The sequence below is a fragment of the Ambystoma mexicanum genome, chromosome 13, assembly GCF_040938575.1.
Source record: "Ambystoma mexicanum isolate Mex_15411 chromosome 13, UKY_AmexF1_1, whole genome shotgun sequence".
Lineage (NCBI taxonomy): Eukaryota > Metazoa > Chordata > Amphibia > Caudata > Ambystomatidae > Ambystoma > Ambystoma mexicanum.
This window is the reverse complement of record NC_090938.1, coordinates 445,567,858-445,594,205: the sequence shown is the minus strand read 5'-3', so window position 1 is coordinate 445,594,205 and position 26,348 is coordinate 445,567,858. Positions and strand designations below refer to the sequence as shown.

Below are 26,348 nucleotides of genomic sequence, written 5' to 3'. Positions count from 1 at the left end.
TTGGGGAGGCGCCAGGGGGAGAGCTCCGGGGACATGGGCTGCAGCTCCTCGGCGCGTGCGCGGGAGACCGCGGTCAAGGTCCCGCGCATGTGCCATGGAGCGGTTGCCCAGGATTGGAGCAGCTTGCTGCTCAAGCCTCGCTCTGGGTCCGCCGGCGCCTGGCGACAATCAGGCTTGCGTTCCAGGCCTCGCGGGCGCCGGCGGCCCATAAAGGGAGAGAGAGGATCGGGAGCAGATCGCGTCTCAACGCGTTCTGTTCCGGATCGTGTACTCGCTCTCCCTTGTTTTGTCCAGCGTTGCCTTGGCCCTTGACTTCTGCCTCTGGCTTCCCTCCTACTCCTGCCTGCTGCCTTTTGGGTTTTCCCCTCGGGCTAGTTGTGGTTCCCTTCCAGTTTTTCTCCTTCCCCTGGTCCCAGTCAGTTTTCCCTTTTCTTCCTGGTTCCTCTTCCTTGCCAGCCCAGTGCTCCTGCCTGCTTACTCCCTCCTTTCCTCCCTGGCCAAGCCTGTACCTAGTGGGTTTTATCAGTGCCTTTCTTGGGTCTGCCCTCTCTCCTTTGGACTCTCATCACCACAGCATCCAGTGCCAGCTACGGGAGTACGGCTCCCACTCCTTTGGACTCTCATCACCACAGCATCCAGTGCCAGCTATGGGAGTACGGCTCCCACTCCTTTGGACTCTCATCACCACAGCATCCAGTGCTAGCCACGGGAGTACGGCTCCCACACCTTTGGACTCTCGTCACCAAAGCATCCAGTGCCAGCTACGGGAGTACGGCTCCCACTCTTTGGGACTCTCAACTTCTACAACACCCAGTGCCAGCTTCTGGAGTACTGCTCTCACATCTTTGGACTCTCAATCACCATAGCATCTTGCGCCATTCTTCTGGGGTTTTTCCCTGACTACTTTGAACTCTGGAGCCTCGCCACCTTAAGGATTAGCTCCTTCAACTTCTCCTGTCTGTGCCTGCACAGTCCCGACGTCACTGAAACCAGGAGAGAGCAGCTTGTGGCGTTGAGAATCGGTCCATCTTCTACCCAGTACCCATTCTGGGTGGAGGAGAGGCTGGTTGCTAGTGTCACCAATTCTTCTCGTCAGTCTGTCTGCCCCGTCGAGATCAACCAGGAATTCAGGTACGCAACACTCCCGTGATTCACACCTTAACATATAGTGCCATTGCACCATCATCTTCACCCACATTTCTCTCGTTTGAATGGCACTTGTCAGTTTTGGCATCAAGCCCCACAAGTATTCCCACCTCTCTTTGGAGAGTGCGTAGCCCAGGGTTTTCTCCCATTTCTTCATATATAGCCATGTGGTAGGTTCCTTCAGTGCATTAATAAATTTGTAAGTGTTGGAAACAAATTTACGGGATCCAGAGTGCGTCATGATGTAGTTCTCGAAGGGGGTCAAGTCCCTAGTCAGTGCTTCTTTTATACGAGGAGTGCTCAGCCAATGATAAAGCATAATTTCTTTGTAAATCTCCCAATTCCTTTTCAAGCTCTTCCAATCTGGCTTCTCCCACCCTACGGATTCTCGCAGTCCAGTTCATCAGTTCCCCTCTAACAGAAGCCTTGAAAGCATCCCACACCACCCTATTGTCTGCCGTGCCAACATTTATCTCAAAGAAATTCGGTATAAAACTCATTAATGCATCAGTGGCATCTTTATTTTTTAACACACAAGATCTCAATCTCCATCTACTAGATCCCAGCCTCTCAGTGGATAATATCAGCTTAGCCATAAACATTGAGTGGTCTGAAATGTGTTGTTCCCCCATAGACACCTCTTTCACATTTTCAATTAGCCTATCTGACACCAATATGTAATCAAGCCTAGAATAAGAATTATGTACCGGTAAGTAAAACGAGTATTCCCTTTCCCCCCAATGAAAGTATCGAAGTTAAGCAACATTTCAGGATCGAAATGAAGATGCTTGTGCGAAGAAGCACCAAAGAAAATGCAAAGTCATTTTACACTTGTACAGATGCACTAACACAAGCATACAAAGTAATCATAAGGCTGGCTATGTAGTGAATAGATTGCGCGATGCACCACTGTATATACATAGGTATGTATAGAACCTGGATGTTCCACGATGCACTTTAGCAAGGCTTAAAACCCTGTGATTGGAAAGGATTTCAGTTTGGCGCAGTTGGAATAGCTGATAGTGAAGGAGAATTTGAGAAAGCCTTGGCTGGCCCAGCACCAAGAGCTGAGGCCATGGAGAGCCTGGCTGTCTGTTAAGGAGCTACAATGAATGTGAGAAAGAAACAAACTTCTGTTTGAAGTGGAATGAAAAAACACTGAAGGCGTCAAAATTATTTAATAGTATTATATGCAGCGAAAAGCTCAAAAATGTGGTCTTCAGTCACATGGCAGAGATCAAAATAGCTTTTGGTCAAGCTACACCGAAACCATAAGACAAGACTATGCCACACTCCTTTTAATTCTAAGGCACAGAGAGCTTCTATAAGGCCAAGTTCAAAGCCTTAATTGAATGGCAGACTGTAGGAGTGATGATAGGTGTTTTGCTAATTGGGTGGGCAGGCATGACCAAGCCAACCCTCCCTGCACCTGGGGTACCAGCATGCGTTCTGCAAGCCTGTGGAATATTCCAGGTGGATACAAGAGTGCCAACCTATTATAGAGGGCCACGTATCATAGAGCCCTATAGTTTGTGTAACCAATGAATCTTCATATATTTTATGCCGATGAAGATAACTTGCACTTGGGATGGATGTAGTTGTCCACCTGACCTTAGAGACCCAATCACTACCCCCGGCTGTATAGAACGTACACCTAGAGGTCCCCCTTAAGCCAACCACAATTCCCCATAATCTTATCTTAGTTTGCCATGTAGTGTAACGTCAATGATGATTCATTTATTTTTGCTATAAAAGTTATGTTTTTCATGAAATGCTTTGAGAGAGAAATTGCTGTGTGACGTCGGATGATGTCCGTTGTACTCCCTGTTTTAGATAATTGATATTAAAACAGCATCGAATTTGTCAACTTCCCGATTCATTTTGATTATTGATGTTTGAGTAACTTCTACATCCCCATCCATCTCTAAGTATTGCTGCCTCGTCTATGGGTTCACGTTTATTAAAGAAAGATGGGTGTGTCCAACTGTCCAGGGTCTTCCCTGAGAATAATTTAATTTTCAGGATTGTATGCTGGACTTAAGGGGTGTGGTTGGTACAATGAATTCCTTCAAGATCTAAATCCGTCCCAATCAAAGTCAGCAGGCCCGCTGTCGGTCAGCCTAAGCCTGTTACAGTTTCTAGTTTAAGAAACTCTCAAAGTCGTCCAAGGTTGGCTTAGTTGATAGCCACACTTCATGTAAGCATATGAAGTCTGCCTCTGTCCCCTCAGTCCCCCCAGGCTTCTTTAGATGTAAGAAACCATGTGTGTTCCAAGAAATGAGTGACAGGAGGGGCCCGTCAGATGGAATCTTTTTGGCTATACTGTTGACTCAGATCTGAGTGCTGTTGACATCCAGGACCATGAACTCTCCTCTGGTAGCTCCGATGGTTTAGTGGTTATTCATTTGGTTGTTTTGGCCGTGATTAAGTTCTCTGGTCTGGTTATGTTGAGAGTGAAATTTGTTTTGCATGTCTGCGACTCCAAGCCTTTGAGGTCTGGTCGTATCAAGTCACTGTCGGAGTAGAGAGTGTCTTTATCTCCAAAATGGCATTCAGCTGGCTCGTTGGCAGCAGGAGGCTGTGATCCCTGCTTCTCTTCATGGGCTCCGTTGCCACGCTAAACTTCAGATCGTTTAGAGATTGTTAGGTTTGAGAGGACCATGAATTCCGTGAGGTCGTACCCCAGTGGTAGCAGGGAGGTTGCCGAGGCCATCAGCAGATTTTTAACCAGCCTTGAGCGCAGATGGAGAGGCACCAAGTCCATCCTGTCTTCTTGAGGAAACTCCACTATTATAAAGTTGTCAGATTTAAGTTGCTGAAGAGATAGAATGGTGTGGCAGAGGTTTAGGACATTGTATCTGTTTAATATACATTCCTCTCCTTGGTCAATCACTCTCTCCAATCTGAGATATCACGAGTCTCCTGCTGCTGGTTTATAGTTGCGTTGCCTCACTGTAGGTTGAGAAGGCCTGCCAGCTGTTCTAGTTGTTAGAGGCACTTTTGTGAGTTAACGAGTAGCCAAACCCTGATATGCTTTTGGGGGTAGTTGTTTAGAAGATAGCTGGCCTTAAAGGATTAGGTGGCACTCTGGCCTCCTTCGCTGGTCCAGGTCGACGTGGTACTATAGCATCAGATTGCTTACTCCGGTTTCCCTCTGGAGCCTCCTCACCCCTTCCAATGGCAGTGGTCATGGCATGTTTCTGGATTGCCCTCTCTCTCTCCTCGCAGCCAATGTCGAGAATTATTGAGCGGGCACTAAGAGGTTATTAAAAGTCACGCTGGAAACTACCGCTGGTGGAACCGGCTCGAGGGCCTCTATTTTTTTCATAGTTCAAGGATTCATCTTCAGAGTCCACCAAATGAGTAATAAAGTCAAGAAAAATGGCTCAGTCGTCTGAACTGAGACTTATATCCTTGGCCTCCTCCCATTGAGAGTCTGGACAAAAGTTGTTTGGATCAGGCTGTGGATTTGTAACCAGACATGGATCATTTGGGGGGGAAGGGTGATGTTCCTTAAAAAACGTCTGGAATCTTTGGCATAGACCAGATTAGAGTAGTTCTGTGTCCTGGCCGTCCTCTGTTGAGCTGGGGGTGCAGGTTTAGTTTTCCCAAACACAGCAAATGTTTTTAGCAAGGACTTTCCCTTGTCAACTGCCTTTGCGATGTCTATTTGATCCTGGGAAGGTTCCCATGTCGGGGCACCAGCCGATCTTTCCTCCGATAGAGCCTCATTTGGGAAACACCATTGTGCTCGTGTCAGAAGGCTCAGTTGGATGGAGAGGACCTGGTCAGGCTTGTTGGGCTTAAAACTCCCCGCCTTACCATGTTGGCCATTGTTGGCGTGAAGCAATGGCAATGGACTAGTCTGAGTACTTGTCAGCTCTCTTTGTGGTTTTACCGTCAAAGTTGCAGTTGTAGGTTCCGGTACGCTCTCCATTCTCTGTTTACCAGAGGCCACAATAAAGGCTTCTAGGTATATTACTTTGGTGTGGAGAATCGCCAGTAAGGTAGTCTGATCCTTTAGGGTGTCGTTAAGGGCCTCGTAGAAGTCCGTGAAGAGAGCCAGAGATATAGTTATTACTGACATCTGGCTGAACAAATCCTTCCCTGAGTAACGATGCACCGACTTGTCCTCTAGAACTGGTTTACATAACCTCTCTTGTTGGCCCCCGTACATGGGGTCAGGTCAGTGGGTGTAGTTAGACTCGGTTGTGAGTACAAACAGTACCTGTTTTGATGCTCCTCGTCTTGGGTTAGCAGATGTTGAGATCTATTAGTCGCAGGAATTGAAGGACTGCTTAAATCTAAAGATTTGCTTGCTTGTGTTGATCTGAGACTTGACGCCCTCCCACCCTGTACAATCGCGACTTGGCCCACTGGGAGCCACTGTAAGAAGGTTGACCTTTTTGGTCAGCAAATCAATATCCCAACGCAAATCCCCTGTTTCGTTTGCAGTCAATTGTGGGATTTGGTGGAGAGGAGATTTCAACAAATCGCTAGGTGTCTCTTGATCTTCTGGGCTGGTAGAGAGATGAGGCATTTTGTTGATTTTCACTCTAATGTCACAATAACTGATTCAGAACGGGGTCTCTTTTAAGCTGGCACTCTAACAGGCATTTGCAGGCCCGCTGGCATAGCTGTCTTCTCTGATATCCCACGTGCCTCAAGTACCACCACTCCTAACAGCTTGTCATTGGTTAGTTCCTTAGCTGCCCCTTCTGATGATACTGGAAGCCTACACAGGGGGTCAGGCTCCACTGGTGAGGGTTTACTCCCCAAGGTGACCCATTTGTCTAGAGTGGACCCCAGAGGATGGGCACCTTTCCATCTCCATTTAGAATGGGGATGTCTGTTCAAGTTGATGGTGCAACGTTGTGGTGCCTTTTTCCCCAGTGGTAGTGTCAGCGGGTAACAGCTGGTTTCAGATGTGAGGCAAACGAGCCAATCTCCTTAGGGCTGGATTGCACCACGTGTTGTCAGTAAAGGACTTTGGCACTGAACCTCCAGCCTGTGTTCCGCTGTTGATGGAGGCTCTGTGGGGGATTCTGAAGTAGCAGCAATTTGGGGAGCAGCGGGGTCATGCTCTTGGAGATGGCCGCAGTTATTGCCCCGGCAGGACAACTCATTAAGGTATTAAATGGAGGCCTGCAGCGTGCCTGTTCAACCCAGCTGGGAGAGACTTGCCCACAGTCTGACTTTGGCACTGTATGGTTGCACTGTGTGGCTAGGAGTGTCAGATACAAAAGTGTGTTGTTTGGGGGAGGAGACCGGCTTGTGGCCTTAGAGGGTGGGGGCACAGTTGGAGCCAGGAGATTTAGGGGGGGACAGGTGAGGGCTCATACTCACTATTCTCCACAACCTCTGCCATCCTTGCAGATGCAGTGTCTGACATATAGGTCCCATTTGCCCCTCCCACAGCAGAGGCGGGGGACAGGCCAAAGAGTATCTCGGAGGAAACCCCTCCCTCGCCCATCTGCAAGATATCGTCAATCGGAAAAAATAGCTGAGGCCCAGACAAATGATTAGAAAGGTGCTCCAGTTGGATCGTTGGGACCACCATCCCTTCCTCACACAATGCATCTACCACACCGAGGCAGTGATGAGCCTGTGTTGTGGATGCACTCTGGAGGGTCCTGGTCGGTTCTGAAGCACCTGGCAATCCTTCAATGTCACGTCTTAGTTGTTTCCTTGTTTTAAGAGGCAGGTCAGGTTCCATCGGTTGAAGCCCAGTCATTGCTAATCGTTTTGAAGGGATTCCAAGGTGTTCACAAAATCCAGATGCGCAGTCCAGCAGGGAAGCCTCGCTCCTGACATTCCAACTCCCAAACACCAAACAGTCAGCGACACTCCAATGAGGCTCCGCCAGGCAGTGTGCTTTTGTAGAGTTCTGCCTCCTAAACAGCAGGAAACAACAGAATCCGGTCTGTAGAAGAAATCAGGCGTTTGCTGCAAGTCACCAAACACCAAGTGACACTCTGCAGAGGCTCTGCCAGGCAATGTACTTTTGTAGAGCATTGCTAGTGAGGGACTGTTTTTGATGACACCTGTTGCGGTACCTACGCGCCCGTTGAATTAGAAGGATTTGTCCTTGAGAGTTAAGGTGACGTTAGAGATCTTGCGTCGCACCAGGTTTAGCTACTACGGAGACTTAGAGCCCCTCCACTCCGTATGTGACAATATGTATTGGTTGTGTTGAACTATACCTTCGTAGTGCGCCGAAAAATAATGGAATAGGCAAGTAGTTATGATCAGAGTTATAAATTCCTTTTATTTTTGTGATATTAGAGCCTTTGTGGATGACACGTGTTTCGGCAGAGCTGCCTTTTTCAAATCCAGGCTATATGGTTAGCTCATAGGTCACTGCATAATGCATGAAAAAGCTGATGTTCACAGGGATGAATCCCTCCTGGACAAAGAAGTCCTCCGTATATTACTGTAAGTTGGGAAGTATCTGGTACTTTCGGTAATTGAAAACGGACCTGTTTCACAGGCAAATTTCTGTTGCCTTTTTTGTAGCGTCTTATCTGATTAAGGAAGCCATGTCCTTGTTTCTTAGTAGTGTTTGAAGTACTTGGTTCATTGGATTCTGCCTCTTCTTCAGCGTCTGAACTGGCTGAGGAAGTATTGGGGGTTGTCTCCTTGGATATTGGTTTCGTGAATTTGTTATATTTCTCCTGGAAAGTATACACTCTATCTTCACTATAATCCCGGTCGTCCCTGTAGAATTTTCTTAGTTTCCGCAATTTTATAACATCCTGATATTCTTTTAGTATTTCATACATTTTTAGAAAGTTTTTTTCCTTTGTGACTTCAAGAGCCTTTGCTTCATGTATTTCTTTCTTAATAGTATCTATTTGGGCTATGGATCTCGCTTGTTCTCTTTCAGCATGTTCAATGAGCATCTGGAGCATTTGTTTGGAGCAATGATTAAGATTAGTTTCCCAATTGTTGGCTAGGTCATGGTCTTCATCTTTATTGAAATCAGGAAAGATAAGAATACGTAAACCTCTCGGTATTTGATCTTTTGAAAGATAGTTTTTTAAGGAGACAATTTCCCAAAATTTGTCGATTTCACGGCCGTGAAACAATTGGGAAACTAATCTTAATCATTGCTCCAAACAAATGCTCCAGATGCTCATTGAACATGCTGAAAGAGAACAAGCGAGATCCATAGCCCAAATAGATACTATTAAGAAAGAAATACATGAAGCAAAGGCTCTTGAAGTCACAAAGGAAAAAAACTTTCTAAAAATGTATGAAATACTAAAAGAATATCAGGATGATATAAAATTGCGGAAACTAAGAAAATTCTACAGGGACGACCGGGATTATAGTGAAGATAGAGTGTATATTTTCCAGGAGAAATATAACAAATTCACGAAACCAATATCCAAGGAGACAACCCCCAATTATTCCTCAGCCAGTTCAGATGCTGAAGAAGAGGCAGAATCCAATGAACCAAGTACTTCAAACACTACTAAGAAACAAGGACATGGCTTCCTTAATCAGATTAGACGCTACAAAAAAGGCAACAGAAATTTGCCTGTGAAACAGGTCCGTTTTCAATTACCGAAAGTACCAGATACTTCCCAACTTACAGTAATATACGGAGGACTTCTTTGTCCAGGAGGGACTCATCCCTGTGAACATCAGCTTTTTCATGCATTATGCAGTGACCTATGAGCTAACCTTATAGCCTGGATATGAAAAAGGCAGCTCTGCCGAAACACGTGTCATCCACAAAGGCTCTAATATCACAAAAATAAAAGGAATTTATAACTCTGATCATAACTACTTGCCTATTCCATTATTTTTCGGCGCACTACGAAGGTATAGTTCAACACAACCAATACATATTGTCACATACGGAGTGGAGGGGCACTAAGTCTCCGTAGTAGCTAAACCTGGTGCGACGCAAGATCTCTAACGTCACCTTAACTCTCAAGGACAAATCCTTCTAATTCAACCGGGCGTGAAGGTACCGCAACAGGTGTCATCAGAAACAGTCCCTCACTAGCAATGCAATATTTGTTCTTGTGACATCACTGTACCACGCAAGACCCTCAAGCCAATTTTATCAAAGCCAACAATGGCAGACTACCTAGAAAATCGAGAACAAGAAGCGGATACCCTCTTCACCCCACGAGGTAATAATACACATGCATTTACCTCTAACACTCCTAAAAGAGAAGATCTCAGATCCAAATTCATCAGATTAGAAAGGGTATCTCGCCGTGAAATCGACAAATTTTGGGAAATTGTCTCCTTAAAAAACTATCTTTCAAAAGATCAAATACTGAGAGGTTTACGTATTCTTATCTTTCCTGATTTCAATAAAGATGAAGACCATGACCTAGCCAACAATTGGGAAACTAATCTTAATCATTGCTCCAAACAAATGCTCCAGATGCTCATTGAACATGCTGAAAGAGAACAAGCGAGATCCATAGCCCAAATAGATACTATTAAGAAAGAAATACATAAAGCAAAGGCTCTTGAAGTCACAAAGGAAAAAAACTTTCTAAAAATGTATGAAATACTAAAAGAATATCAGGATGATATAAAATTGCGGAAACTAAGAAGATTCTACAGGGACGACCGGGATAATAGTGAAGATAGAGTGTATACTTTCCAGGAGAAATAATAACAAATTCACGAAACCAATATCCAAGGAGACAACCCACAATACTTCCTCAGCCAGTTCAGACGCTGAAGAAGAGGCAGAATCCAATGAACCAAGTACTTCAAACACTACTAAGAAACAAGGACATGGCTTCCTTAATCAGATTAGACGCTACAAAAAAGGCAACAGAAATTTGCCTGTGAAACAGGTCAGTTTTCAATTACCGAAGGTACCAGATACTTCCCAACTTACAGTAATATACGGAGGACTTCTTTGTCCAGGAGGGATTCATCCCTGTGAACATCAGCTTCTTTATGCATTATGCAGTGGCCTATGAGCTAACCATATAGCCTGGATTTGAAAAAGGCAGCTCTGCCGAAACACGTGTCATCCACAAAGGCTCTAATATCACAAAAATAAAAGGAATTTATAACTCTGATCATAACTACTTGCCTATTCAATTATTTTTCGGCGCACTACGAAGGTATAGTTCAACACAACCAATACATACTTTTGTAGAGCTCCACCTCCTAAACAGCAAGAAACAACAAAATCCTGTCTGTAGCAGAAATCAGTTGTTTGCTGCGAGTCACCAAACACTCAGTGACACTCAGCCGAGGCTCCGCCAGGCAATGTGCTTTTGTAGAGCTCCACCTCCTAAACAGCAAGAAACAACAGACTCCCGTCTGTAGAAGAAATCAGGTGTTTACTGCGAGTCACCAAACACTCAGTAACACTCTGCTGCAGCTCCGCCAGGCAGTGTGCTTATATAGAGCTCTGTCTCCTAAACAGCAACGTTTTTTACAACTCCAGGGATAGATGCAAGTGGTTTGGACTTATTGGCCAAGCTGGACTGTAACCCACAAAACGATGTGTTGCCAAGGATCTTAGAGAACCTGTGCTGGGTGTAACACAGTATATTGCCAGAGGACACATTAGGGGAGGCTCATCTATAATGCTCCACGGGCCGTCGACCCACTTATTTTAGACGAGCCGCCAAGGCAGCCCAGTAAAAGGTCTAAGTGCTCTCTCTTGGTGAATGTGCCTCTGATTTGGGATGTGGATGTTTACTGGGCATCATTGTTAAAGCAAAGCGTAACCAGACTGGCTGCAACAATTCAGTCCAATCTAGCCATGTATCAAAACGTATCAGGTTTGCATGATCAGTGCTGTTACGTGGCTTGAATGGACTGCATTGCTGCAGCCGGTATGATTATGCTTTCTGTCTCTGGCATGCAGGTATTTTTTGCTGGGTATTATGGATAAAGCCAACATGATAAGAGTTGTGTGGCTAGAAAGCCTACTTGCTACAGGCTGTTTGGTTATGTTTTCGGACTCTGGCATGCATTTCTTACTGGGCATCAAATCAACATTAAAGCAAACAATGTTGGCTTATAATGTTTGCTTTAACCTTAATGCCCAGTTGAAAATTCCATGCCAGTTGGAAAATGTATCCAGACTGTCTGCAGCAATCTGAAATTAAGGTGCTGATTCAGACCCATGCAGAAGGGCGCACCTACCAATTGCGGGAATGATGGAGGTGGGCGGGGACACCCCAAAAGGTGGGACAAGGGATCACTGGGAGCTGTACCCAGTCCCAGGGGCCGAGCATGGAGGAGAACAAGGGGGGGACACATGGTACACATAACAACATGGACACAAGGGAACCTGTTGCATAAGTGCAAGTAAAGCAAAAATCACAGATAAGCGCACTCCATGGGATACTGTAGATGGGCCTTTCACTACAGGCCAGTTAGAATACACTGCCAGCACGCAGTGCCTGTGGGGTTGGGGGAGCTGAAGTCTGGCTGCTTGTCTCCAGCAAACCGCTGTCGCTGGGAACAGCACCAGGCTTTACAATCAAGGTCGGTGAGCCGGGCCCACAGCAACACATGGCGACTCGCTGTCACCGTGGCACCCGCCCAACAGGGAGGGTTTCCTGTGGGGAACATGCTCCTGCAAGTGGGGAATGTGCCGCCAATGTATACGCCACAATGGGGAGCTCTGCAGCAGAGGAATTACCTGCAGGGGGGGTTCTTTCCAATGGGGAGAGGGTACCAGCCGTGAGGAAGGGGAGGAGGATATAGGGGAGTAGGACACAGGATGTTCGGGCCATGCTTTATATTTGGGAACATGGGGCATTTTGCACACACTTGCCCGTTTGGGCAACACGCTCATGAACAGGCAATACAAATGGCAGAGCAGCAAGGGTTTTCTCGCAGCAGTTGCAGCAGGTGTAGTCAGACCAGGCACCATTACAGCAGGGTCACCAGCCCCTGTCCAACAGAACGCAGCAGGCCCAGGGGGCTTGACAGATGGTGAGATGGCACTTTCAAGCATAACACAAATGCCAGCGCCAGCTACATGAAGTACAGTAGTGTTAGGGCAGAACATGGTACCTCACTACACTGAGGTCAACATTGTTAGAGTAAACCCTTTCCCGTTACCACAGAGTAACCCGCAACAATAGGGGGGCCAGCAAAGAGTTCAAGTGTGTTCAGTCCTAGCAGTAACTGACAGCCCCGAAGAGGAACCCGAGGTAGCAGTAAAAATAGGACCAACAGCGTTCTCATTCCACATAGGAGGAAGGAGCCACCAAATCTTGTATAAAGGAGGGGGAATTCCCACTATCAAATAAAATAATGGACACGCAGGGCTTCCCTGGAGCAGTAGGGATGGTTCCAGTAACAAAAGATTTATCACTAACAAGAGGGGATGCAGCACATTATAGCACCCCTGTTGTGTTCCAAAGACACTCCCATTAACATACTAAGGAGAGCCTTATTGAGCAAACTGAATGCCACAATATCATTCACATAAAAGGGGATGGTGTGCTTGATGCCAGGCGTCTATTACACATGAGTGGCTGCACTCCTTCTAGCAGTGCATGCCCTAAGCACGCTACAATACCAACCCATATACCCCAGCATGTTTTTGTATGGGGTTGAGATAGTGTTGGGATGGGTCAGCAGAATACAAGGGAAGGTGTTCCGGTTGGCGTCAGAATTTCTATTTCATCCAGAGTGCCAGAAGGAAGACAGAAAAGGCACTACGGTAGTGCTATCGTTTGAAGAGGTAGTGATCTGAAAAGACATGGTGATACCATGCGGGACAGATAGTGACAACATGGAATAGCATACAGTGCTATGCATTGACCCAACACTGACAATTACAGGAGTAACGGATGAACAACTGTTCTCCAACGGTGAGAAAGAGGGGGAGATGGGATTCCAGCTACAAATACTTTGCCCATTAAGAGTAGTAGAAAAGCTGGTGCCAATAGTCACACAACTGGTGAAGAGGGGAAGCAGAGACACAGATGAAGATCTAAATAAGGTTCCAGAATGACTATGGACAAAAGGGCCCCATGATGTAGGGTTATTAAAAGGAGTAGGAGTGGTAAAGATAAAGTTAAAAGAAGGGGTGCTGCTGGCCTGAGCAAAACAATACCCATTGTTCCGAGGAGCAGATGAGGGAATATACTCAACTCTACATGCATTGTGGCAGCAGGGCATACTACAGACATCTACATCACTGCGCAACACAGCTATATACCCGATAAAGAAATGAAAGGGCGGATCGCAGAGATTTATACAAGATTTACGCCCTCTTACCGAACCCTGCTACAATACTGTGCAATATTCCAACGAAGGAAAATTACTTCACGGTCATCAATCTGAAGAAAGCCTTCTTTTCCATCCCACTACACCCAGATTCTAGATATTTGACAGCATTTACGTATAGGGGAACCCAATTTGAACATACTAGGCTGCCCCAAGGGTACTGCGAGTCACCTAGCATCTTGAACCAAGTGTCAAGCATAGTCATACAATAAATTGATAATTTATTGCTGTGCAGCGAGACTCAGGAGCAGCGTAGAACCAATTTGGTGCATCTCTTAACGTTACTGGCAGACAAAGGGTATAAGGCGGACAAGGAGAAACTCCAATACTGCCAGGAGAATGTTGCATACCTGGGGCAAATAATATCCATAGAAGGACGGAAGCTAAAACAGGAGAGGGTAGAATCAATTCACATGACTGCAATCCCATGCACAGTGAAAGAAATGCAGCAGTTTCTGTGTTTATGCAGTCTGCAGAGCATGGGTTTTCGATTACTCCACACTTACAAAGCCCTTACTACAGGCCCTCAAGGAATTGCAGAAGGATAAAAGGGAAATAAAGTGGACAGAGGAAATTAATGGGAATGTTGCAGAGCTAAGAGAAGCATTTGCCCATGCACCAGTGTTGGCCACCCCTAATTACAAAGAAAATGTGTATTTGTCTTCCCACTCAGATGGCTCAGTAATGACGGTGGTCTTCACGCAAATAAAGCACAAATGCATAGCCATTGGTTTACTATTGTGGTGTTCTAAACCCGGTTATGAAGGGACATTTCCCCTGTGAGCAAGCACTCGTGGCTGCAGTGTTTGCAATAGAAAAGGCAGCAACAATAACTATGGGTTGTCCAGTAGTACTGTACGTGGAACATTCACTATTCGCCATTTTGGAAAAATCAAAGAGTACACTGACAATGCAAAGGGCTCCAGGATATGAAATAATACTGGTGAACCAAACCATTGAGGTAGTGAAGTGCTGTGTGGTAAACCCAGAGACATTCATAACAGAACCCACACAGGAAGGGGACTGCATGCATGACTGTCCAGCCCATATGGACAGAATGGAAGGGAACATCCAGGTAAAAGAAGAAGAAATAGAGGGAGCAGACATAGCCTTTATTGATGGATCCTCAAGTATAGACCAAAATACAGGAGGGGGACAGACTGGGGCTGCGACTGTATAATACAAGAATGGGGAGTATGTAGTTGCATCACAGCAGAGGTTACCATCGCATTATTCAGCACAGGGATCAGAGCCAGTGGCCATGATCAGTGCATTGAAAATGATGGAAGGGCATGCAGCTAACATTTTGTCATCTGCTTATGTCACATCCAACATATATTCAGGATTAGCATGATGGAATTGCTTGGGCAACTGATAGAAGCATTGAAACTACCAGTGGAGGGGCCATAATAAAATGTGCTGCCCACATAGGTGAACAAGACTTAATATCATTAGGGAACAAAAGAGCAAAAACTCAGCAGGATATGATATCAGTGATACCACACCAGACCCCTGATGCGGATTGGGGGTTCAGTGTTTTACGATGGGAAATGGGAATGGTGACAGTGCAGTGCTGCACAGAAAGGCCAGAAGGATATGAAGAAGGGTTGGTGAAGAAGATAAATAACGACTGCAGGGACAGAGCATTGCGAACATGCAGTGGCTGTGCGGTAGGAGCTGAACTCTGGGATCTATGTGACATCTCCACGGCAGATATTCCCACGACGGAAATGTTGGCATGGTAAATGCACGAATACAAAATGTTTGTACATTTCCCATACGAACATGCAGGGATGTCCCCTGCGACCCACGCTCACTATACTGTGTACCCCCGTTTTCTTTTTTTGTTTGGTTCTGTCGGGATAGTTGCGGGGTGTCCCCCGCAACCCCTGCTCACTCTAGTGAGTGGGGTGTAGTGCGGGACACCACCCCAGCCCCCTGAAGCCTTTTAAAAAAAAAAAATGTTTCACACGGACCAGACCAAAACACCTAAACACATACCACGAAAAGTTCAAACCTTTGGTAGTTAGAACTTTTCATGGTGTGTGCTTTAGGTCTTTTGGTGGGGTTTGTAATTTTTATTCGGAGATTTCATCCAATTCCGAATTCTGGCTGCTTGTCTCCAGCATACCGCCATCGCTGGGAACAGCACCGGACGATACAATCAAGGTCGACGAGCCAGGCCCACAGCAACTCGTGGTGGCTGGGGAAATCAACCTTATCCGGCGAGCCACTCGCATAACAACAGTGTGCGGTTTCAAATCACCTCTTGGCGAGTGGGTATGGGAACAAGAATGTGAAATGAAGAGGTGCTCCGAAAGGAGCCAATCAAATAGTATGTTTTGGTGTTCCTGATAAACAACAAGCACACAGTGTGTCCATAACAATGTTTGCAAGGTTTCCCATAGGGCAGGTGCCATGTGAATGTCTCCCTTCCCACCAGTTCAGGGTGCCTCGTTTTCCTTCTTTTCTGGTGCTGATCAATAGCAGACAAATAAAGATCCTGAGGTCAGCACAATCATGTCGTTACTAATTGTGAATAGTTTGCGGGGTGGAGCGGGAGGCAATGTGGTGCCACACTGGGAGGGGACAGGTCTGTTTTGTTCCAATCATGTCTAACATATGTCTAGCTATAGCGGTATAACATATTTTAACCAGTCAGCTTTGTGAGAACAGCAACAACGTGAAGGATGAACTGCAATTGTTTCTAACTGTATACACATTGTATTAGCTGTATAAAAGTATTGTTCGCTGTGAACCTGTTTGTCAGATCTCATCAACCAGTTCTGTCACACTGTGCTGTTTGATTTGTACTCGCCCATCTGTAATACACATAATTACTTCTTGCCTGATGTACACTCCTTCTTGGACTACTACTTATAACTCATTGATTACGTGCCTCTAGTGGAACCCTAATACAAATCTAAGCCAGTCTAGCCATATAACAATACTTATCATGATTGCTTTAACCATGATGCGCAGCAGAAAATGCCATGACAGGGTCTGAAAATATAACCAGAATGGTTACAGGAATGCAGTCCAGTCTAGCCATGTAACAACACTTATCATGTTGCAGAGAAGAAAGAAGATGCATATTTGTGGTGATATCTGTCATGGATTCCAACAGCCCAAGACAGATGTTATTTCACTTCTACTTGCAACAGGTTACACATTGGCTCAATGGTTGGGGAAACTCTGATACTGTGCGGTATCCCTTTTGCAAGTATACTGAAGAGTATTTGCTTGATTTAATTTTCCTCTGCTTCAAACATCAGTCTTTGACAGAGAACTCTTATGCCAATTTTAAAGGCTAGAGGCCTTACAGATTGAGAAACTGTTTTGCTTCATTTAAAGCTTAAAGCCAATTCTGGATTTGGCTATATCACATGCTCTGCAACGGTAGTTATTAGTAGTGTTAAGAATTAGAAAGTGATCTTAATGAAGCCAACTGATAGTTAATTATAGACATTGAATGATTATTTTTCAGTAACTTGTTTATTTGTTTACAGATTCATGTACTATGATAGTTAAAGTGTATCCCTGATCTTTTTGTGAAACCTACACATTTCGAAGGTTTTTATTGTCGCAGTGTTGGGTCAATCATGAGGTAATACTTCAAAAATGACTATTACTCTGCAGGCTACTCACAGCTTAGAATGGTTGTTTCCAAACATGCTAACAAATACTCACTAGTCGCAATCTCTTATCTATTACCTAATCTTGAACCATGTAATTAATTGACCGACTGGAACAGTGACATTTTGTTTTATCATTAAAAACACACAATTTCACTCACTAGTTGTGTCTTGCCCAATACAGAAAGGTTAATGTTACTGAACAAAGGACGGTTTTCATCTTCTTTAACAATAATGATACAATACAAGTTGCATGAGTTGTTATTTAGCTTTAAACTGTTATTTATTTAGTTATTTATTTATATACAAGAGGAATAATGCTTTTTTGGCCACAAAAGAACATGCAATTGATAAGAAATCAGATTTGATGGGAAGCAGTGAACTTCTTACAATGGGGTCAGTTTGAGGGACATTCTGACCAGGTTGTGGAGGGGAGTAAATGGAACAGTCACCGGGGATAATACATAAGTAGATATACATAGATTAAGGACAATTAACATTGGACATTTTTAAGTGCAGGTAGGCAGTATGATCAGCTGCAGCTGTGATCTGTATTTGACCATGATGGGTGAAGTGCTGGAGTGGAGGCAGCAGAAGTGAGGGACAGAGGCATGTTAGAGGCGAGGGAAAAATGTTAGGAAGCAGACCAATGACAGGTAGGTTAAGAGAGCAACTCAGAGGCAAGGAGGCAGACTTTTAGTTTGGTTTTGAACAAATCCATGTGGACTGTTTCTCGGATGTCCGGCAGAAGAGAATTCCATGCAAGTGGAGCAAGAAGAGAGAAAGAGCGGAAGTGACAGGAAGCACAGGAGCCACAGGGGTAGTTGAGGAGGCAGAGTGGAGATTACAAGAAGGCTTGTAGAGTTGGATAGATACAGTGGTGCATTACTGTTGATAGATGTGTGAACCAGCAGAAGACATTTAATTCTAGCCCTGTTTGAATTGTCATCTATGCAGCCTGGTGATTGCACTAGGAGGTAGGTGTGAAGTGAGGGAGTTCAAAGATAGTCCGGTAGCAAAGTTTATGATCTTGTCAAGAGGACAGAAAGCATAGTTAGGGAGACCAAAAAGGGTGCTTGCACAGTATTCCATTTTAGAGAAGAGAAGGTAGCAAAGTTTATGATCTTGTCAAGAGGACAGAAAGCATAGTTAGGGAGACCAAAAAGGGTGCTTGCACAGTATTCCATTTTAGAGAAGAGAAGAGTGGTTTAGAGATGCTTGGTGGTGTTGAAGGAAGGGGGTGCCTGATATTTCTAATATTTAGGATGTTGAGGCAAGCTGCTCCTCCAATCTTGGAGATGAAGGTAGAGAAGGTGTGTCAAGGGTCATAGATGACTGAAGAAGAGTAGGGGAGAATGCCAGGTGGGAACTGGTTAGGCAGAAGAAGCGATGAGAGAGACGTTTTGGCACAGAAGAAGAGTATCTCTCTGTCTTGGTAGAGTTTAACATCAGAGAGTGAAATGCCATCCAATATTTAATAGCAGAGAGACTGTTGGAAATTTTGATAGAGAGATCAGAGGAGAGTTCAGAATAAGAGAAGAAGATTTGGGTGTTGTCCACGAAGAGTTGGTACAAGAACCCAAAAGAGGAGATTAGTGCCGCAATAGCAGAGGTGTAGAGTGTAAAGAGGAGTGGACCCAAGACAGAGCCTTGTGGAGCACCAACAGTTAGAGGAGTGAGATGAGAGGTGTTATTGCCCCAGGAGACAGAGAATTGGCGAGGTGCAAGGTAGGATTCAATCCAGGCAAGGACTCCATTGCGAATCCCAAGAAGAAACAGAATATTGGATGTGAGTGGTAGTCTTCTGAGTGGCTGAATGGTGTTCTCCCCAAAATTCAAGTGTGGGTCTTCACATCAAAAATGGATTTTGGCATGTAGATTTTAATAATGCACCAGGAACAAATGTAATTTTGCAACCAGAACTTTTGAATTGTTGTACTGGGCATGAGCAAAATTTTGCATGGCCCACACTTTTATTGGAATGGGTGCAAACCACTTCAAATGTGTTCATTTTGCTGTTTCTGTCCTCCAGTGTTGCAATGCAAGGAGGCTGAAAAACTCTTGAAAGTCACCTGTCTTTCTGACTTCAGCTTCCTTGTTGGTTTAGAGGACAATCAAAACCCTTGACTGTGCTCTAAACGAGCAAGGATGCTGAAGGCAGAAAGACAGGCGACTTACCCCATTGATGAGCAGCACAAAATATTTCGCAATGCTATACAAATACTGATACTTCACAATATCCCTTGTTTCTCTCTATCTTCCAAGATAAATGATGGAAATATACTGGGACCTGGGCTCATCAACCCACAGAATAGTCAAACCCATTGACGATTCTACAATGACTAAAAGATATGCCAATAACCAGTATTGACATCTGGACATTTCCACTGGAATTGTGTACATATACATTTGTTGGTACCCAGAGAATATAGCTTAGATGCTGCTACTCCCAGAAGATAATTCACAGCCTCTGAAGCATTATTTTTGTTATTAAAGGTTATTTCCATTTGGTAGATCTTTCTGTTTATAGTTGTGTGTGTTTAATAGTTCATAGTGATTGTGTCCCATAGAGTAGATGTGACCATACACAGTTGCATGACCAGGCAGTGGCATACATGCAGGAGAACAGAATTTATGTTGATCAACTTAAGTTCTGCCTCCTCTCACAAACTACGAAATATCGTCCCTTGCAAGGATCTTACCCGTACAAGTCTGGTCCAAAGGAAAAGATTTTAAAAAGCCTTCTTTACAGTTGCAGGAATATACACCATCGTTGTTCGATTGGCAGACAGTGGTTGTGTTGTCGCAGTTGGTTACAGAGCAAAGATCTTGTTCTAAAAAGGCAAACGACAAAGAAAGACATCAGTGGATTTTCAAGTGCTGATTGAGGGTGGACAGGTACTTGCACGGGAGAAAAAGCCCATTTACTTAATACGGCAAAACACACCCGCTGCAAACCGGCAGACCCAAGAAGTGTAACGCAGGATGTATGTTTCCTGGGATGAATGTTATGCAGACTTAGTGCCACCATTTTATTGAAACCTCTATTCAGGGGAGAATGTGATCCAAAAATGAAATACAAGGTTTCATAATTAGGGCATAGAAAACTGACCTTAGGAAGTAGTTCATCACATTCATTCACACTAATTCATCCATATTACATTCACTTAGTAAGCCAATTAATATTTCTATCCTCATTCCCTCATTGTAGAGCCTGAGGAGTGTAAGACACTCTCCACACTCCACAGAGATCATATAAGTAGTAACCTCATGCACTGCATTTCTTCTCATTTATGGGGGACTATACCCCTGTGCAACCTCACTGATAACTGCTCACATTACCCCTGCATAAACAACCCCTAACCATGGGCACAGCAGAACTGTAAAATAGAGTATGCCATTTTAAGCAGTCCCCAATACAAACTGGGGAATTGCACCTCAGCTGGTACAGTATAACTGGTCCCAGTCCATTCCATTTCTGCTCTCGATTCAGTACCCTGGTTCTGGTCTGGGTTTCCCTGGTTGTGCCCAGGTACATTCTGGTAGTTCCTGTCCTGAAAAAGACGAAAGAGAACTCTGTCCAGAAAACTGACCTACAGGCAATGTGGAAGGGACAGTGGTACCAGCAGCCATATGCACTGCACATTCAGGAAGGGCAGGGACTGGGCCACCCCCACCACTTCTGGGGTAGGATCGGCTCTGGCATACACACTGGTAGGCTGCCCACCCCGGGCCAGGAGCAGCCAGGAGGGGTCCCTGTTTCCGCCTTAAAGTAATAAAAGCTAAGCCTGGAAGCGGCAAAGCAGAAGACCCATCCCTGGAGGAACTGGAGCAGTGTCTGACCCTGTGTGAAGTAAAAAGATCATGGGAGGCCTGGTGGGAACATGAAGGGAACCACTTATGCAGAAATCCTCCGGGGAATGCTTCCTCGTCCCAGTGGCACTCATAAAACCACTGAACACCAGAGCAGGGTCTGCGACTCATAACTAGAAACAGAAAGCATCAGAGGAAGTCTTCCTCATTACAGAGGGAGATGGAAAACCACTGACAACCAGAGAAGGGTCTGGGACCCAAACCTAGAGATGGAAAGCATCAGAGGAAATCTTCCTCATTACAGTGGGAAAATGAAAGCCACTGACCACAAGAGAAGGGTCTGGGACCCTGACAAGATCTGGGACTTTGTTGAGAATCAGCCAAGTGAAAAAGTGTGCGTGAAGTTTAAAGCATTGAGAAAGAAAGATATCAAGTCATACCAGGAGAAGGGAGTCATTCTACTGGTACCACATCAGGAGGTCTGATAAAGATGCCAGGGGAAGGGAGTCATTGTCCCTGGCCTTTTGATGAACTGTGCTGAAGCATACAAAGAGAAGAGGGGCATTATCTTGATCCTGAACTGAGTCTTCAACCGGAGAGGCCATAGGCAGGGAGTCATTCCCCCAGCCTTGTTTTAAACTGTGCCAAAAGCATACCAATGAGAAGGGGGCATTCTCTTGGTCCTGAACTGATAGTAGAGATAAAGAAGCCAGGGGAAGGGAGTCATTCCCCCTGGGATTGTCGCAAAGTGTATCAAGTCACATCGGGGGAAGGGAGCCATTCCCCCTGGTTCTACTGCAGAGTATAAGGAGATGCACCAGGAGAAGAGAGCCATTCTCCTGGAGGTAATGTTGTGCAAGCACTGGGTGAAATGCATAGGCCAGGGGAAGGGAGTCATTCGCCCTAGTAACCGATTTGAGACAACAATCTTTTGAATTGTAACGGTAGAATGGAAACCCCCAGTCCTTTGTGGAACAGACAGGCCGGGCAGTCCCCCACCCAATGATGGAAAAAGTCAAAGTAAATGTCAAAGTTCTGCTTCATTAACAATTCATATAAGGCAGGGACAGTAATAATAATATACTTCTCCAAAGCTCCTCTGACTCTTCAATGGCAAATATTAGGTTTTAACCTCAAAATATGTCATGATTGATGTCATATCACAATCTTGGTTCCAAAACCTACAGGGAACTGGGATTGGCTGGGGGAATTGTCTACATATAGGTTTCAGAGGTATTAGTTGCTTCATTGGTCACAACTATCTGTACCACCCCTGAAGTGATAAAGGGAAAAAAGACATCATCATAACAACAGGTCATTGGCTACTGCAACAATTACAGGTGGCATCATTTTAGGAGTTGTGATTGGTTGGCAATGGTTTTACCAACCTTGATTGTTTTAGCAGGTCATCAGTACATGAGCAGAAATAGTGGTAAGGGGGGAGACAACAAGATGCTTTTTCCAATTAAATAAGACACCATCCCTGATGTCCTAGGCAGCAAGCCAGGACCTCTAGCTTTGAACTTGGCCTTGTCTGGCATCTTTGTTCTGTGAACCTGAGGGGAGTGAAAACATGGGCCCATCTTAGTCGGAGTTGATGAAGGAACAAGTTACTTACCTGTAACTGTTGTTCTCCAGCATGGGTCTGGCATGGATTCACATGCTCGTGAATATTCCCCGTCGTCAGGCCGGGAATCCTCGGTATAGAAAAAAAAATCAGTATCAGTTTTGTTTCTGATCTGTCTTTCTTAGTAGTAACCAATCACTGGTCTCTGGGTCATACTGCCCCCAGCCAATGACTGCCCTCTCCCTAAGCCCCGCCTCTGGCAGCCACCCTCAGATTTGGTAGCACGTAAAGTGGCAGTATGACCAAGTGAAGAGCCGCAGAGGTGTAGGCGGAAGGGTTCGCATGTGAATCCATGCCAGACCCATGCTGGAGAACAACAGTTACAGGTAAGTAACTTGTTCCTTCTCCAGCATGGGGTCTGGCATGGATTCACATGCTCATGAATAAGAGAATACATAGCAGTACACACATGCACAACCATGGGAGGTGGCAACAGGCTCAACATTAAGCAATACAACAACTCAACATTAAGCAACTCTTACCTCCTCACCAGGCTCACCTTAGGCGAACAGGTTGCGCAGCACTGCTTGGCCGACCCTGGACTCCTCCCTGGAGTCCCGATCAATGCAGTAGAATCTTGTGAAGGTGTGCGTCGACCTCCACGTCGCAGCCCTGCAGATGTCCAGCAGGGGCACACCAGACAGGAACGCCGTGGTAGCAGCGATCGCTCTGGTCGAATGGGCTCTCGGACGGCCAGGCAGCGGTCGGTTTGCCAACCGGTGACAGTGCATGATGCAGCCGGAGAGCCATCTGGAAATGGAAGTCTTCGAGAGAGCCTTCCCTTGATTCACAGTGCCAAAGTTCACAAACAGCTGTGACGTCTTCCGAAAAATTTTCGTGCGGTCCACGTAGAACTTCAGCGCTCTAGCTACATCCAGCGGGTGCAAAGTCCTCTCGGCCGGCGACGGGAAGAAAACTGGCAACACCAAGGGCTCGTTGAGGTGGAAGTCCGACGGCACCTTGGGCATAAAGGAGGGGTGTGTCCTCAGCACCACCCTTGTATCATGAAAAGTCAAGTATGGAGACTTGCAAGATAGGGCCTGGATCTCTCCCACTCGTCGTGCGGAGGTGATGGCCACGAGGAAAGCTGTCTTCCATGACAGGAACTTCAGAGGCGCCGAATGCATAGGCTCGAATGGGGCCCCCATGAGCCTGGTCAGCACCACATTAAACTCCCACGCTGGGGCAGGAGCCTTCACCGGCGGGAATGATCGGAATAGTCCCTTCATGAATTCTTTCACCAGGCGATGAGACCACAAGGACGCCCGTCCCATAGTCCTGGTATATCGGGAGATTGCAGCCAGATGTATTTTGATGGAGGCGTGAGCCAGTCCAGCTTTGGCCAGTGACAGTAGGTAGGGGCCGTAATCCGCAGAGGGTTAATCTTCTGTGCCTGGCACCAGACAGAGAACCTCTTCATTTATGTCCGTAGCACTTGAGAGTTGAGGGCACCCTGGCCTTTGCAAGAACCTCTCTGCAGTCGGCCGGGATGTCGTACCCTCCAAACTCTAGTGCTGCAGGAGCCAGGCCTGCAAGTTCAGCGACTCCGGGTTGTGGAGAGAAGGTCTGCGTCCGTCGGTAGCTTGACTGGTGGGGACGATGACAAGTCCAGAAGGTCCGGGAACCAGATCTGTCTCGGCCATGCCGGTGCGACGAGGATCATCCTGCACCAGGACCTCTTGAGCTGGTTGATGAGCCGGAGCAGCAACGGCAGCGCAGGGAATGCATAAAGAAATAGGCCGTCCCAGGGGAACGAGAAAGCATCGCTCATGCTCCTCGGCTGGGGGAACCTGCTGGCGAACCTCAGGCACTTGGAATTCATCGCCGTCGCGAAGAGATTGATTTGGGGTTCGCCCCATCGTCGGAAGAGTCGATCCACTTGATCCTGGCGTAGTTCCCACTCGTGGCACGAGCGCAGCTCCCTGCTGAGTGGGTCGGCGATCGTGTTTTTTATTCCTGCCAGATGAAGAGGCACCAGAAACATCCCCTGGGCGACGTCCCAATGCCACAGATCCTGGGCTTCCTTGGATAGGGCAGGGGACCTGGTTCCGCCCTGCTTCCGGATGTAGAACATCATGGTGGTGTTGTCGTGAAGATCCTCACCACCTTGCCCTTGAGGGATGGAAGAAAGGACCTGAGGGCCCAGAACACTGCGCGGAGCTCCAAGATGTTGATGTGGAGAGACTTCTCCTCCGGGAGCCAAAGGCCTCTCGCGTGAAGATCTCCGGAGTGCGCTCCTCAACCTTCCAGGGAGGCGTTCGTCGTCACCGTCACCTGGTGAGCTGGGGTCTGAAAGCCCGTGCCCGCCGACAGATGGGAGCGGGTACCCCACCACCGGATCGCCTGACAGAACGTCTCGTTGAGAGGGATCCTGTCCTCGAAGCTGCCCGTCGACTGGACCCAGCGGGCGTCGAGGAACTCTTGTAAGGGCCGCATCCGAAGCCTGCAAAGGTGCACCAGATAAATGCAGGATGACATCATCCCGAGGAGGGATTTGATAGGTCTTACCCTGGCCATGTCCGTAGCCAGCAGACGCTGCACCTTGCCCAGAATGGTCCTGGTCCTTTCCTCCGACGGCGAGGCCAGTCACGCCACTGTGTCGAGCTTGGCTCCCAGAAACAGGGCGACTTGCGACGGAACCAGGTGGGATCTTGGAAAGTTGATGGAGAATCCCAGGTCCATGAGCAGCTGGACGGTCTTCGCAGTGTGCTCCACGGTGAGCTCCCTTGTCCTTGCCCGGATGAGCCAGTCGTCCAGGTAGGGGTAGATGCGGATCCCCTGTAGGCGCAGCCGCGCCGCCACTGGTGCAAGGCACTTGGTGAACACCCTGGGTGCCGACTTCAATCCGAACGGGAGGGCTTTGAACTGGTAGTGCCGCCCTTGGACCACGAACCTGAGGAACTTTCGGTGTCTTTTTAGAATGGGGATGTGGAAGTACGCATCCTCCAAGTCCAACAATGACAGGAAATCGCCCTCCTCCCGCTGTCCCAGCACGTGCTGGAGGGTGACCATACGGAACTTCTGTGCCTTGATGTACTTGTTCAGTCGTCGTAGGTCCAGGATGGGGCGCCATCCTCCTGTCTTATTTTTTACAAGGAAGTACCTTGAGCAAACTCCGGAGCCCCGAAGACTCTTTGGGACGAGCTCAATGGCACCCTTCTTGAGCATCGCCCTTACTTCCAACAGTATTTGAGGGACGTGATTTTCCTTCCTGGCCACGGGTGGAACGCGAGGGCACTTCTTCTGAAACTCGAGGGCGTGCCCTTGGGCCAGGGCGTACAGCACCCAACGGTCGGTGGAGATGGACTCCCACACACTGATGAACCTCGCCAGCCGGCCTCCCACCGGGGTGCTTCGGTGGGGGCCCGACCCCACGGTCGGTTCAATCTTGTTTGGAGGCCGCCTTGCCTCCTTGACCTCCCTGTCGACGACGACGGGCACCACCTGACTTGCCGCGTCCCCTGTAGGCTTCCTGGGACGAAGATCTTGCCCCTTGGCGGTACATGGAGGAGCCACTGCCGGATCCCTTGGAGGCACCTTGTCTGCCTCCGGAGCTCCGAAAGACGGCCGTCGTTGTTGGATCACTCCTAGTGCCCGGGCAATCTCTGTGTCTGTCTTGATGGCCTGAAGGGACTCATCAACCGCCTTCCCAAACAGGATGTTCCCGTCGAAGGGCATGTCCAAAACCTTGGTTTGTACGTCCTGGCGGAAATCCGTGGCCTGAGCCATCCTCGTCGTCTCAAGCAAACGCTGTTGCCCAACTGACGGAAACCGGTGTCGGCGATGTCCGTTGCCACCGTGATGCGTGGTCCGAAGCAATCTCACCCTCCTGTAGGATTTCAAGGGCCTCAGCCCTTTTGGCGTCCGGAAGGAAGTCCAAC

The 26,348-nt window shown here is 46.9% G+C and overlaps 1 protein-coding gene across 1 annotated transcript in view; it reads right to left on the bottom strand.

Moving 5' to 3' along the window:
* The window catches only part of LOC138521324 (mucin-13-like), a 757,642-nt gene that overhangs the window by 267,251 nt on the left and 464,043 nt on the right, over positions 1-26,348 (bottom strand). The window contains exon 7 of the mRNA XM_069634079.1: positions 19,730-19,861. Coding sequence (XP_069490180.1) covers positions 19,730-19,861 — 132 coding nt within the window. The remainder of the gene's footprint in view (positions 1-19,729; positions 19,862-26,348) is intronic.